The sequence below is a fragment of the Barbatula barbatula genome (genome assembly GCF_947034865.1).
Source record: "Barbatula barbatula genome assembly, chromosome: 16".
NCBI classification, from domain to species: Eukaryota; Metazoa; Chordata; class Actinopteri; order Cypriniformes; family Nemacheilidae; genus Barbatula; species Barbatula barbatula.
This window is the reverse complement of record NC_136779.1, coordinates 663,481-675,053: the sequence shown is the minus strand read 5'-3', so window position 1 is coordinate 675,053 and position 11,573 is coordinate 663,481. Positions and strand designations below refer to the sequence as shown.

General features: G+C 41.1%; 1 protein-coding gene across 1 annotated transcript in view; it reads right to left on the bottom strand.

Moving 5' to 3' along the window:
- Nucleotides 1–95: 95 nt before the first annotated feature.
- The window catches only part of adamts14 (ADAM metallopeptidase with thrombospondin type 1 motif, 14), a gene marked incomplete at its 5' end in the record, with an annotated part of 31,932 nt that continues 20,454 nt past the window's right edge, over nucleotides 96–11,573 (bottom strand). Inside the window, 16 exons of the mRNA XM_079476801.1 lie at nucleotides 96–1,519; nucleotides 2,104–2,199; nucleotides 2,284–2,413; nucleotides 3,879–4,086; nucleotides 4,988–5,120; nucleotides 5,233–5,398; nucleotides 5,486–5,649; nucleotides 6,310–6,390; nucleotides 6,610–6,733; nucleotides 7,920–8,053; nucleotides 8,783–8,955; nucleotides 9,040–9,188; nucleotides 10,263–10,376; nucleotides 10,538–10,670; nucleotides 10,765–10,908; nucleotides 11,434–11,539. Of these exons, the coding sequence (XP_079332927.1) occupies nucleotides 1,011–1,519; nucleotides 2,104–2,199; nucleotides 2,284–2,413; nucleotides 3,879–4,086; nucleotides 4,988–5,120; nucleotides 5,233–5,398; nucleotides 5,486–5,649; nucleotides 6,310–6,390; nucleotides 6,610–6,733; nucleotides 7,920–8,053; nucleotides 8,783–8,955; nucleotides 9,040–9,188; nucleotides 10,263–10,376; nucleotides 10,538–10,670; nucleotides 10,765–10,908; nucleotides 11,434–11,539 (2,564 nt within the window). The 3' untranslated portion in view covers nucleotides 96–1,010. The remainder of the gene's footprint in view (nucleotides 1,520–2,103; nucleotides 2,200–2,283; nucleotides 2,414–3,878; nucleotides 4,087–4,987; nucleotides 5,121–5,232; nucleotides 5,399–5,485; nucleotides 5,650–6,309; nucleotides 6,391–6,609; nucleotides 6,734–7,919; nucleotides 8,054–8,782; nucleotides 8,956–9,039; nucleotides 9,189–10,262; nucleotides 10,377–10,537; nucleotides 10,671–10,764; nucleotides 10,909–11,433; nucleotides 11,540–11,573) is intronic.

Below are 11,573 nucleotides of genomic sequence, written 5' to 3'. Positions count from 1 at the left end.
TTCAATTTAGATGACTTTTTTGACAAAATCAAAGAAAATCTGTCTGAGAAACAGGGTAAAAAAAGAGAAAACTCAGATTCTTTGTTTTTAATGTATATATTTTCCTCTATTTCAACTTCCTACAACTTAATGTAATAAATATTAACACTTAAAGCTCTCATTCACGTATATACAAGTACTATACAATACAGAAATCAGATGAAACCATAAAGAGAGAGAGAGAGAGAGAGAGAGAGACGACCCTCATCCAGACCACCAGACGCTCCTCCTCACAGTTTTTTTTACACTATATACATCACCTGAAAAACTCAAACATTAAGATATCAAAACTTTTCTCTTTTCCTTTTAAAGCATACACACAAAAACAACAAACACTGCAGGACATGCATTAGAGGTTCTTCTCATTTCACAGGTGAACAGATGCGTCACATTAGATTCATTGGATGCAAATCAACTGCATGAACATGAAGGTGACAAACTCAAATACACGGCTCACTATCTAATGCTCAAGTAGTTTTGTGTAGCGACACGTAATGACAGCGCCATCGTTGCCATGCATCATGGGTAATTCTGCCATCAAGATGTCATCACGACAGAACAAATATTGCAAAGCATCGTAAACAATTAACAAACAAGAAGTGATGAGGGTCACATCTGTCGTCGAGTCCGAACAGCAGATTGAACATCAACAACGATACTGACCCCGAGACCTTTGAAATAACAGCACCTGTAATAGAATTGTGGGAAGTGCAGTGGACGGGCCAGATGACATCAAAGAATTGTGAGGTAACCAATCATGGATCTTGAGATGTCAAACATACTTTTCCAGTAGAAATATCGAAACATCCTTAAAACAACCTAGAGTTTGTTTATTCTTAGCACCGATGTGTATGAAATCACAATCTAAATGTAAAGGTAAAGGTATTAACCCATCATGCTTTGAGCAAATGTATGTTGTTTTTTTGGATGATTTTACTGATAAAGAGAAGATTTGTTGCTCCATCTGGTGATCATGTGACCGGTGAGCTCACGTCCATCGAGTCCGTCTCCTCCCTGTTTCTCCTGGTGATAGGGATGGAGTCCACCGTGGTGTTCTGATGATGTGTTGTGCCGTTCACACTGAGCTCTGGAGGTAGAGACGAGGTTGAGTTCTGGAGTGTCAATGAGGCATCGGTGGGTGCGCGCAGAGAAGACGCCTCCTCCGGTTTAGAGCTTGTGATGGCAGAAGTGGGGTCCGGCTGGGTGGGACGCGCTCGTCTGACGCTTGCTTTAGTGGTGTGGATGAGAGGAGCTCCTGTGGACGTTTGTCGCGTCGGAACGGGACTCGTCTGAGGTACTGAAGGGAACGTGAAATCCGGGAGCCAGGAGAACGGAGGGTGAAGGTCTGGAGATACGGTACTGAAACCTGACTTTCTGTTACAGGATTCACAGCACAGCTTTTGATAGCCCGGGATAGAGCAGTACCGCGCCAAAACCTCCATCTGACAGAAGATCGACTTATCACCCAGACACGGCTCATCTGAGACACAAATCAACAAAGATGTGATCTTAACATGAGGTGGTCAGAAAAAAAAGCCTTTTGGAATCCTACTTGATCTCCGCATATTAAATACTGTATATTCACACATAATATGAAACAAACATTGTCTTTTCTGTTTCACATTTTTCTTAATCTGTATATTTTCAGCTTGTTTTCCAGTAGAAATATATAATAAGATCTGTTTATCCTTAAAACAAGATATTGTGCATTTCCTTAAAAAGAAAATCAGTTTTTTTCTGAGGCAGCCATTTGGTATGAGATGCTTCAAATCTATGAATCGGAGAAAAACTGATTGTCTAACGCAAAGAACTTCTTCAGATGAAATGTGAAATGAACACAGAAAAAAGTACGATGAAGATCTGAGCGAATAAAATCTTAAATGTGTTTTTCATTTATATCAAAAGTATCTAAACATAAATGCATTTAGGTGGCAGAATATTAAGACTTTTTTCGAATTGCTTTAAACAAAGCTTGAGTATGAAAGATGTGTTGATCTCTTATGGTCATCTCTGATATCAAACAGCCCTCTTAAATCCTGTAAATAACATCCATCAATCACTTACTGGAGATTTTATTCACAGTGTTTTCTGAAAGTTTCGCTCCATCTGTGGTGAAATCCTCCAGTAGATCTTTAGCAACAGTAGGAACAGGAAACTCTCCTAAAACAGAATGAATTTCCTGTCAAACAGGAAGTGACTGTACAGCTGAATGATGGCTTCAGAGAATGATGTGAGACTTCAGACCTGTGCAGGGTGAGAGTTTACAGACAGACGCAGATTCTGGTTTGTCTCCGTCACAGCGAGCCGGACTGCTGTCTGCCGCTCTACAGATCACCTGACGCTGTCGAATCCCATCTCCACAACTCACCGAACACTACAGCAAACACCATGTTTACATCAATACAACTGTTTATTTACAGCTTCTCAAATAATCACTTTTTAGATACAAAAATTACATTTATTTGAATTCTAGTAACACTTTACAATAAGGTTGTTTTGTTAAGAATTAGATAATGCATTAGATAACAAGAACCAACGATAAACAATTCATTTTAAAAACTAAAATGTAAACTGTTAACATTAGTTTTTGCACCATGAACTTCATAAATGTTTGTGCATTAACAAGAATTCATTACAGGTCAACAGCTACAGAATATTACTCACTATTAGTTCATGTTTATGCATTTACTAATGTTGACAAAACCAACCGTATTGTAAAGTGTGTTGTGTGTTATGTATGTATTTACTGTAATTGCTTTCACAAAAAATACTGAATGAAAACATCAAACAAAATAATCAAACAAAACAGTGTTTTATCGGTCTTTCACATTGCTGTTGGATGAATTTATGTCAGGTTTGATTTTGTTGAATTTCAACAAACCCTGCACTGAAATGACCACAATACATACAGTAGAAATGCAGATTAAATTCATATTTAGAATGGTGTCTCTATTTTTCCCACAGCAGTATATGAATTTATAAATAGTTTGATACACTACATATATAAAAATGTATTAATATACAATATATGTTCTCTGTGAACTTTTGAATTTTTTTATCTAATTAATTACATGATGTTGTGATTAATTAATCGAATTAATCGCTACGTAATCACATATTACTTTTGGGGCCAAAATATCATTTAAAGCCAGAATAAGACAATACAGAAATTATCTTCAGATGTTTAGAAGCTAAAACTGACATAATTTCGTTTTTCAGAAGCTGAATTATTATAATTAAAGATCAAAACAGTTTGGCTACTAACATTCTTAAGAAATATCTTCCTTTTCCCCAAAGAAATAGTAATTCAAGTTTGAAACGATATAAGGGTAAGTAAATATAAATAAGCAGTTTTTGTGTGTGTTTGCAGGGTTTGTAAGAAGTGTGATGACTGTCAGTGTTTTGACAGAAAATCATCTTTAGTGTCACTCATCATCTTTGAGTGATGTCATGTCACAAGAACATACAAACTGTAAAAGACATCGTCGTTTTACAGAAAGTTCGTATACATGGAAATGAAGTTGCATTTTGAGACCGTTTTCAAAAGTTTGGGTTTTCAGTCCCCTAAAATGCTGTTTCCGTTTAAACAGACATTTCTTTTGCGTTTTTAGTTGAAAACGGTGTCGTGTAAACGGCCTCTAAACTTAACTCAATCCTGTTTAACATTTGGTTGAAACACACAGTGAGGACAGAGTCATGGAGTGGTGTCAGGTGATGTTTGTGATTCTGACAGTAAATCCCTTCTGTATTGATGCAGGTTCATCTTAACGCTTGGCTTTCCTCAGATGTTTTAATGTCTGGTGTTGTTTGAGCTCAGATATTGAGTAATAAACACAGACCTGTGACCAGGCTCCAGTCCTCCATTGAGACGGGCAGGTGGTGATGTTACAGGTCCGGCGGATCTCTGGACGTTCACTCGTGCAGTATTTAGTGTGAACGGCTCTGTTGGTGCCGTTCTGAAGCGGCTGCATACACTGAACCACACGAGTCTGATGTCCCAACTTCCCACAGGATTTACTGCACGGACCCCACTCCTCTACAGCCCACCTGAACACACACAGAAGAAAACCGTGCTATTGATATTTACAGATTTTAGCATCTCAAACCTGCATGACTTTCTGAATCAGAACACAAAAGAAGATATTTTGAAGAATGTTGATAACAAACAGCATGGTAGGGTGACCATGCGTGCCATTTTCCTCGGAAACGTCCTGGTCAAGATCTCATGTGCGTCCTCGGGGCGTCAAAAAAGCTAAAGGTTATTTCTTTAAGGTAAGAATAACTACAATGATTATATGGGCCCTATTGTACACCCGGCGCAATGCGCTCACTTGTGCGCCCATGGGCGAGTTGGTCTAAAAAAGAGATGTGCTCAAGCGCATTGTTGGCGTGTTGCTATTTTGAGCAATATTGTTTTGTTATTCCGGCGTGTAAATAGCGAATCTGCCATGATGCGAGCGCAACTGGGTCTTAAAGGGAATGAAAGATGACACTCTGATTGGTTTATTGCACGTTGCGTCATTACTCATTAAGAGAATTGGGACAACCCGTTTAGACCATGTGCCCGGCGCGCCGACCATTTTCCCGCCCTTAAACTAGCAAAAGTGCGCTTGAAACCACGCGCTTAGATCGTGAAATAGATCACTATGTCTTCAGATAAATAAATGTTCATTTTATGCTTAAATGTGGGAACCTGACAAATGCGACCTCCGGAGAACGCACCCGAAATCCTGACCAGGACGTGTCTGGGAAAAATGGCACACACGGTCACCCTAAACAACACTGAACTCCATTGACTTCCACACTGTGACATTTCTCTACATATCTTCTGTCGTGTTCCACTGAAGAAAGACTCACGTACAGGTTTACAGACACATGATAGAGAATAAATGATGACTGAATTTCGTATTGTTATGGCGACCGGCAGCAGATCTTCAGATGGACTCACGTGGGTTGGCTGCAGTTGTTCGTGTTACAGCGTTTACGAATTGGTTTTGGCTTCTTGTTGACCTCACAGAAGTTCCTGTGAAGCAAACGTCCGTCGCTTTTCCTCCGACAGCCGTATTTAGTGTACTGAACTCCTGACAACAAGACCAGAGGAAATGTTTTAATCTCATTGATGTCTATGCAAATCTGTCTTTTCCTCCCAGACGCTCCTGTGGTCACATGATCAAACACATGTCTCACACACACCTCCTCCGCAGGGTTTGGAACACTGTGACCAGCTCTTCAGTGCCCACTCGTACGTGTCGAGTTCAGCCAGCAGCACGTTGTTATTGGTGATGACGGGCAGGAGATCTTCATGAATGATGTATTTGTAGCTCAAACTGATCTTTGTGTCCTCCGCCTGCGGGACGACCTGCTCTCACACACACACACACACACACACATTCAACTGAACACCTGACGTACAACACAAACATCATCAGATCTGCGTCTCACTCACCAGAACAACGATGCCTTCATGAAGCGGTCCGGTGGTTTTCAGTGATTCTCTGTCGTTTGACAGCGAATATTCCCACTCCTGACCGTCCTCGATGAAATTCCTGGATTTGGTTTCTTCACCTTTAGCGTTCAGGATGAAACTGCCAGTCACCTGATTCTTCACAGCTGATGAACACAGATGAATTACAGCCGTCTCTCTCTCACAGGGTTTATCAGAATTACATGAATGTATTTCATCTATTTATTTATCAAGCGTGTTTAAATACAAAAATAACAAACAACCAGTTAAAACCAAACAAACAAGAATACATCGAATATGTCACATGAACAAACACTATAGTATACTTTAGTGTTTACAACAGTAGTAATCGCAATATTTTCTTAATAAAAACTACATTAAATGTAGTAAATACCATAGTATATTTCAACATGTGCTATAGTAAACAGTCTTTAAAAAAGTAACATTTCTTTTCGACTAAAGAAAAAAAGACATAAACATCGTGGATGACAACAAGAGCGAGTAAATGATCATGAAATGTATGTTTAAAGTCAACAATTCCTTTAATGTCAACAACCAGTGAGAATAACACATGAAGTGTTTAAGCGTGATGTCAACCGTAAATGTATGACTGTAAACACTGAACATGACATCATAATGATCTTCAGTGCAGGCCGGACAGATGAATTCTGGGAGATTTAGAATTCCTGTGTGTCTGACTGTACAAACTTAACCCCGAACTGATTTGAGCTCAATTTCACATGATTAGACAGGAAACAAAGCTCTAGACTAAACTCTTGTCACTGAATCCACGAGTCTGAACTCACCGATCATGTGCGGGGACGTGTCATTCTCTTCTATCACGATGTGCCGCGCACCCACAGGAATGTCAAACATTTTTAACAATCCTGACAAACACAAACATACACAAAGACATCAGATCACATCAACACAACTCACAACAAGAAAAGCAAGGCCACTTAAATATCTCTAAAATAAAAAGGTTTTATAATCAGAATGATATTCTTTCACTATTGTTCTACATCTGTTTGTATTTCACCTCTCAAGCATCAGGACAGAGAAAGAAATGTGTGTGTTTGTGAGATTGAAGGTTTTGTTTTCTTTACCTGTCTTCTTGGGTGTTTTGGTGAGTGTGAGTTTGACGGTTCGACAGTGTGAATTATCCCCTTCACAAACACCACATTTATCTTCTTGTTTATAAGAGCCAACCTCCTTATCACAACCTACATGCTGACAAGCACAAACACACACAATATATCATTCAGATCCATATCAGTGTGTGTTAACTTTTCAAGTGTAATGTGTGTGTGCGTGTGTGCGTATGCATGTATGCGTGCATGTGTTTGTGTGTGTGCGGGAGTGTATGTGTGCAGGTGTGGTTGCATGTGTGTGCGTATTGTGCATGTGTATGCATGCGTGCGTGTTTGTGCGTGTGCATGTTTGTGTGTGTGCGGGAGTGTACGTGTGTGCATGTTTGTGTGCCTGTTGTGTGTGTGCAGGAGAGTATGTGTGGTTGCATGTGTGTGTTGTGTGTGCGTGTGTATGCGTGCGTGTTTGTGTGTGTGCATGCGTGTTTGTGTGTGTGCATGTGTTTTTGTGCGGGAGTGTATATATTTGTGCGCGTGCATGTTTGTGTGTGTGCGGGAGTGTACGTGTGTGCATGTTTGTGTGCCTGTTGTGTGTGTGCAGGAGTGTATGTGTGGTTGCATGTGTGTGTTGTGTGTGCGTGTGTATGCGTGCGTGTTTGTGTGTGTGCATGCGTGTTCATGCGTGTTTGTGTGTGTGCATGTGTTTTTGTGCGGGAGTGTATATATTTGTGCGCGTGCATGTTTGTGTGTGTGCGGGAGTGTACGTGTGTGCATGTTTGTGTGCCTGTTGTGTGTGTGCAGGAGAGTATGTGTGGTTGCATGTGTGTGTTGTGTGTGCGTGTGTATGCGTGCGTGTTTGTGTGTGTGCATGCGTGTTTGTGTGTGTGCATGTGTTTTTGTGCGGGAGTGTATATATTTGTGCGCGTGCATGTTTGTGTGTGTGCGGGAGTGTACGTGTGTGCATGTTTGTGTGCCTGTTGTGTGTGTGCAGGAGTGTATGTGTGGTTGCATGTGTGTGTTGTGTGTGCGTGTGTATGCGTGCGTGTTTGTGTGTGTGCATGCGTGTTCATGCGTGTTTGTGTGTGTGCATGTGTTTTTGTGCGGGAGTGTATATATTTGTGCGCGTGCATGTTTGTGTGTGTGCGGGAGTGTACGTGTGTGCATGTTTGTGTGCCTGTTGTGTGTGTGCTGGAGTGTACGTGTACGTGTGTTTGTGTGTGTGCGTGTTTGTTTGTGTGTGTGTGTGAGTGAGTGTGCTGGAGTGTAAGTGTGTTTGCGTGTGCTTGTGTGTTTGCGTGTGCATGTATATGTACTTGTGCGTTTCTCACCAGACATTCTCCTCGTGCACACACACTGAAGAGGTCAGAATAACTGCAGCGCGTGCCGTCGTGCATCACCTGATTCATGAACACGACCTCATCTGTCTCTTTAGAGCGGCAACTCATCTCACACTTATGAGCCTCTGACACACAAACACACACACACACACACACAAGCCTTTAGACGTCACCATCATGACTTTGAGTAAAACAGAGAAATATGTTCACTGTACGTTTACTGTGGTAAAAGATGTGAAAGAGATATGAGAGAACTGCACGTCTATTCTGTGGTCATCTCTTCAGATCTGAGAACAGAATTTATGACTGATTTCTGTCACCTGTCTACAAGTTACAGACGGACAGTACAAACAATCATGTTTACATACATATAAGAATCTCTCCGTCTCTTTAAATCTTTATTCTCTCTCTCTCCTGTTCTGCCAAGAACATTGAGTTCCTGTGAGTTCAGGGTCAAACTGAGTCCAGAGGTTTATCTGACCACAACTGCAGGGAACTCAACTTTACTGGACATCACGCTCACAAATAAAACCAGACCGGAGGAAACATACAGAGATCTCAGTTGGGTCTCAGTTAAGTATTCACTTAGTCTCCGATGTTTCACCTAAAATAAGAGAATGAAGTGAGAGTGTAATTGTCGAGACACATGAAGAGTCTGAAGGAGTGAATGAATGGAGATCATAGAGGTGAAATCATCTGGAAATGTTTGAGCTCATATTGAGATCTTCAATAATATTGACTTTTGATTGGAGATGAGACGAATCTGAGCTCAGTTTGACACACCTCTTCTCAAACTCTCATGACAGACACAGATTTCTGAGAAACATCTGAGAAGTAGAAGAGAAAACTGTTACCGTCAGGATGTTCATATGGAAGCCAGGTGTGTTTGATGTTATTGTAGTATTTGTTGCTCCTCTGGACGCACTGTTGAGCTCTGAAGTCTTCATACGGACCGGGACAGTCTTCAGTGTAACACATCTGATAATCAAACGCCGAGCCGGGACACTCACGACCTCCATACGCCGGACTGCAGAGACACACGCGAGACGATCATGAGGAGTTCCGTCACTCACAAGCTCACAGATGAAGCTTTAACACACACGTGACTCACGCCGGGTTATTACACTGCCGACCGCGTGACCGGACACCTCCACCGCAGGTGCGAGAACACGAGCCAAACTTTCCCCATGAACTCCAACCTCCGTCATGACCGTACGGCTGATGAGACGACCTCCAGATGCAGTGACCCTTAAAACACCACTGACACACACACACACACGTGCACGAGCTGACTAATGGATCATGGATTAAGTGTTTGTAGTATTTCACGCTTCATCACTGCAGGTTTGATGATTGTGACACGTAATTAAACGCAAGAGAGAACAGTGTTAAAATTTGTGTAATGATGAAGAACACAATGTTTCTGGAGCTGATGGAAATCTCACTGCCACTTAAAGGGTTTTTACCCAATGATCTACGTATATAAAAGAAAGAACGCTAAGCTGACGGCAGGAGGTGAAGCCACCGGAAGCGATCGCGCCGCCATGTTGGTGTGCCCAATCACAGAGCGCGCCATTGACTTACAGTCAAAATGAGGATTGGGCACACCAACATGGCGGTGCAGTTGCTTCAGTGTAATGATGTCACGAGCAATCCACTCATTATATAGATCAGTGGTTTTTACTTCAAAAGAAATGTGGTTTTATTTTGCAAAGTGAATTATCAATTAAACTTTTAAACCAACCGTTCAAATTATAAATTAAATTGTATCAAATTTAAGTATTAAATCCAATTCAAAATAATATTTTTTTTGTTTAAACATCAGCTTTATGGGGAACATTGTTTTATATAAAGAGAAATGAATCTACATTACTTTATAGTTTAAAGCAATATTTCTCCCAAACACTGGTCCTAATTTTTGTCCATTTTACTCCTATAACTATATTTCTTTTCTATATTTTATACTCTTCACTGTTTTACTGCTTTTAAACTTTAAAAGAAATGTTTTACTTCAAACATTCAAATTTCATGAATTTTAAACCCTGTTCACTTGAATTAATTCCACATGATTAATAGATCTTGTTCCGACTTGATTCTTTTGAGTTTTGAAATACAGCTGCTAGAAACTCTATGAGGATGAACTGAGACACAATGTCCAGAGCCAAAGATGACAGACGTACAGCCAGCAGAACACCACCATTCTGTCTATTTAAAGTCTCTGAGCCTTGAACGTTCATAACCCATCAAATCGTCTGAGAGAGAAAAGTGCTTTTTCTGCTTCACTGACATCTCAGAAACCTCTTCACTTCACACGAGAGGTTCTTTCTAACTCACTTTGCCCGGAGCACATTCTGTCCCGTCCACCGGTGGACCTTTCTTTGTCTTACAGAAGTATTGATTATCAGGATGACTGCACCACAGCTGTTTGCACGGGTCGTACGTGCGGAACTGGACACAAAGCACACAAGCATATTCGGTCAATGATATTCTTTAAACAGAAGCTGTCCAGTGACGCTCTACAATGCCTTGAATGGCTAAACACTTGGAGCATAAGACACAAGTGATGTGCATCAGATATAGACGTATACGGCGCATGTTTGAAGACTCACAGCTGTGCACATCTTGTATCCCACGCCGAAGTCAAAGCGACACTGCTCATCCATGGAGTAATTTATCCCCGGAAGCTCTGTGAGTTTGGGCCATTTCAACTCGAACGGATCGTCCAGCAGACAGTCGTACGAGCTGAAAGAGAAACTCAAACTCATCACTGCAAGCCATGAGAACGTTCCTGTTGGAATCCCTCCGTGTATTTGTGTTGTTGTGTTGGATGTCGTACGTGATGTATCTGTTGAGCTCTTGTTTACTGCAGCGTGACCAGTGATATCTGTGGAAAGCTGCCTGAACCAGTGGAGCCATAATACTGCCCATACTGGTCTCATCAGAACACCGGTTCCCCTGACCGTCATGTTCCATACCCAACCTGAACCAAACAACACAACGCCGACAAACCATTACACAACTGAAACATCAGAAATGAAAATAAAACACTGAAAATCGTAGCTTGACTACATAAAAAGGACAGAACACCATTTAAATGGCTTTTTTGATGAAATGAAACACAGATTAATCCTGTAGATGTTGCGTATGAAGAAGGAGACCACAGTGACGAATAACAGATGAGTAAAAAAACATAAAACATCTTTGAAAAGTGTCGGAATGACGTCTCCATTGTGTCCCTCCTACAGGGGGCGCTGTTGATATGTACACATGAACGTTACAGCTCTATATATTTTCATATCAAGTGTTGAATGCTGGGAAACGTAGTATTCACAGTTTGTTTTGTTCAGCATCATGTTTATGTGTGTGAAAACGTTTCCAAACCAACGTTTCCCAACATGCTTCCTAATACAATATTCTACAGCTTGACCTTGGTGCGAAGTGGCTTTAAAGATGACGTTATATTGTTTCAAAAGAAAGAATAAGGAATAAAGTAAGCAAAACTCACACGTGTCCGGTCTCGTGCGCCACCACAAACGCAGATGAAAAGCCGTCTTCATGGTTGAGCGTGCAGCTCCTCAGCGGGTGACACATGCCCGTTACCGGGGCGTAACCTGGGCAACAGAGATCAAAGAGAAACGATGATGT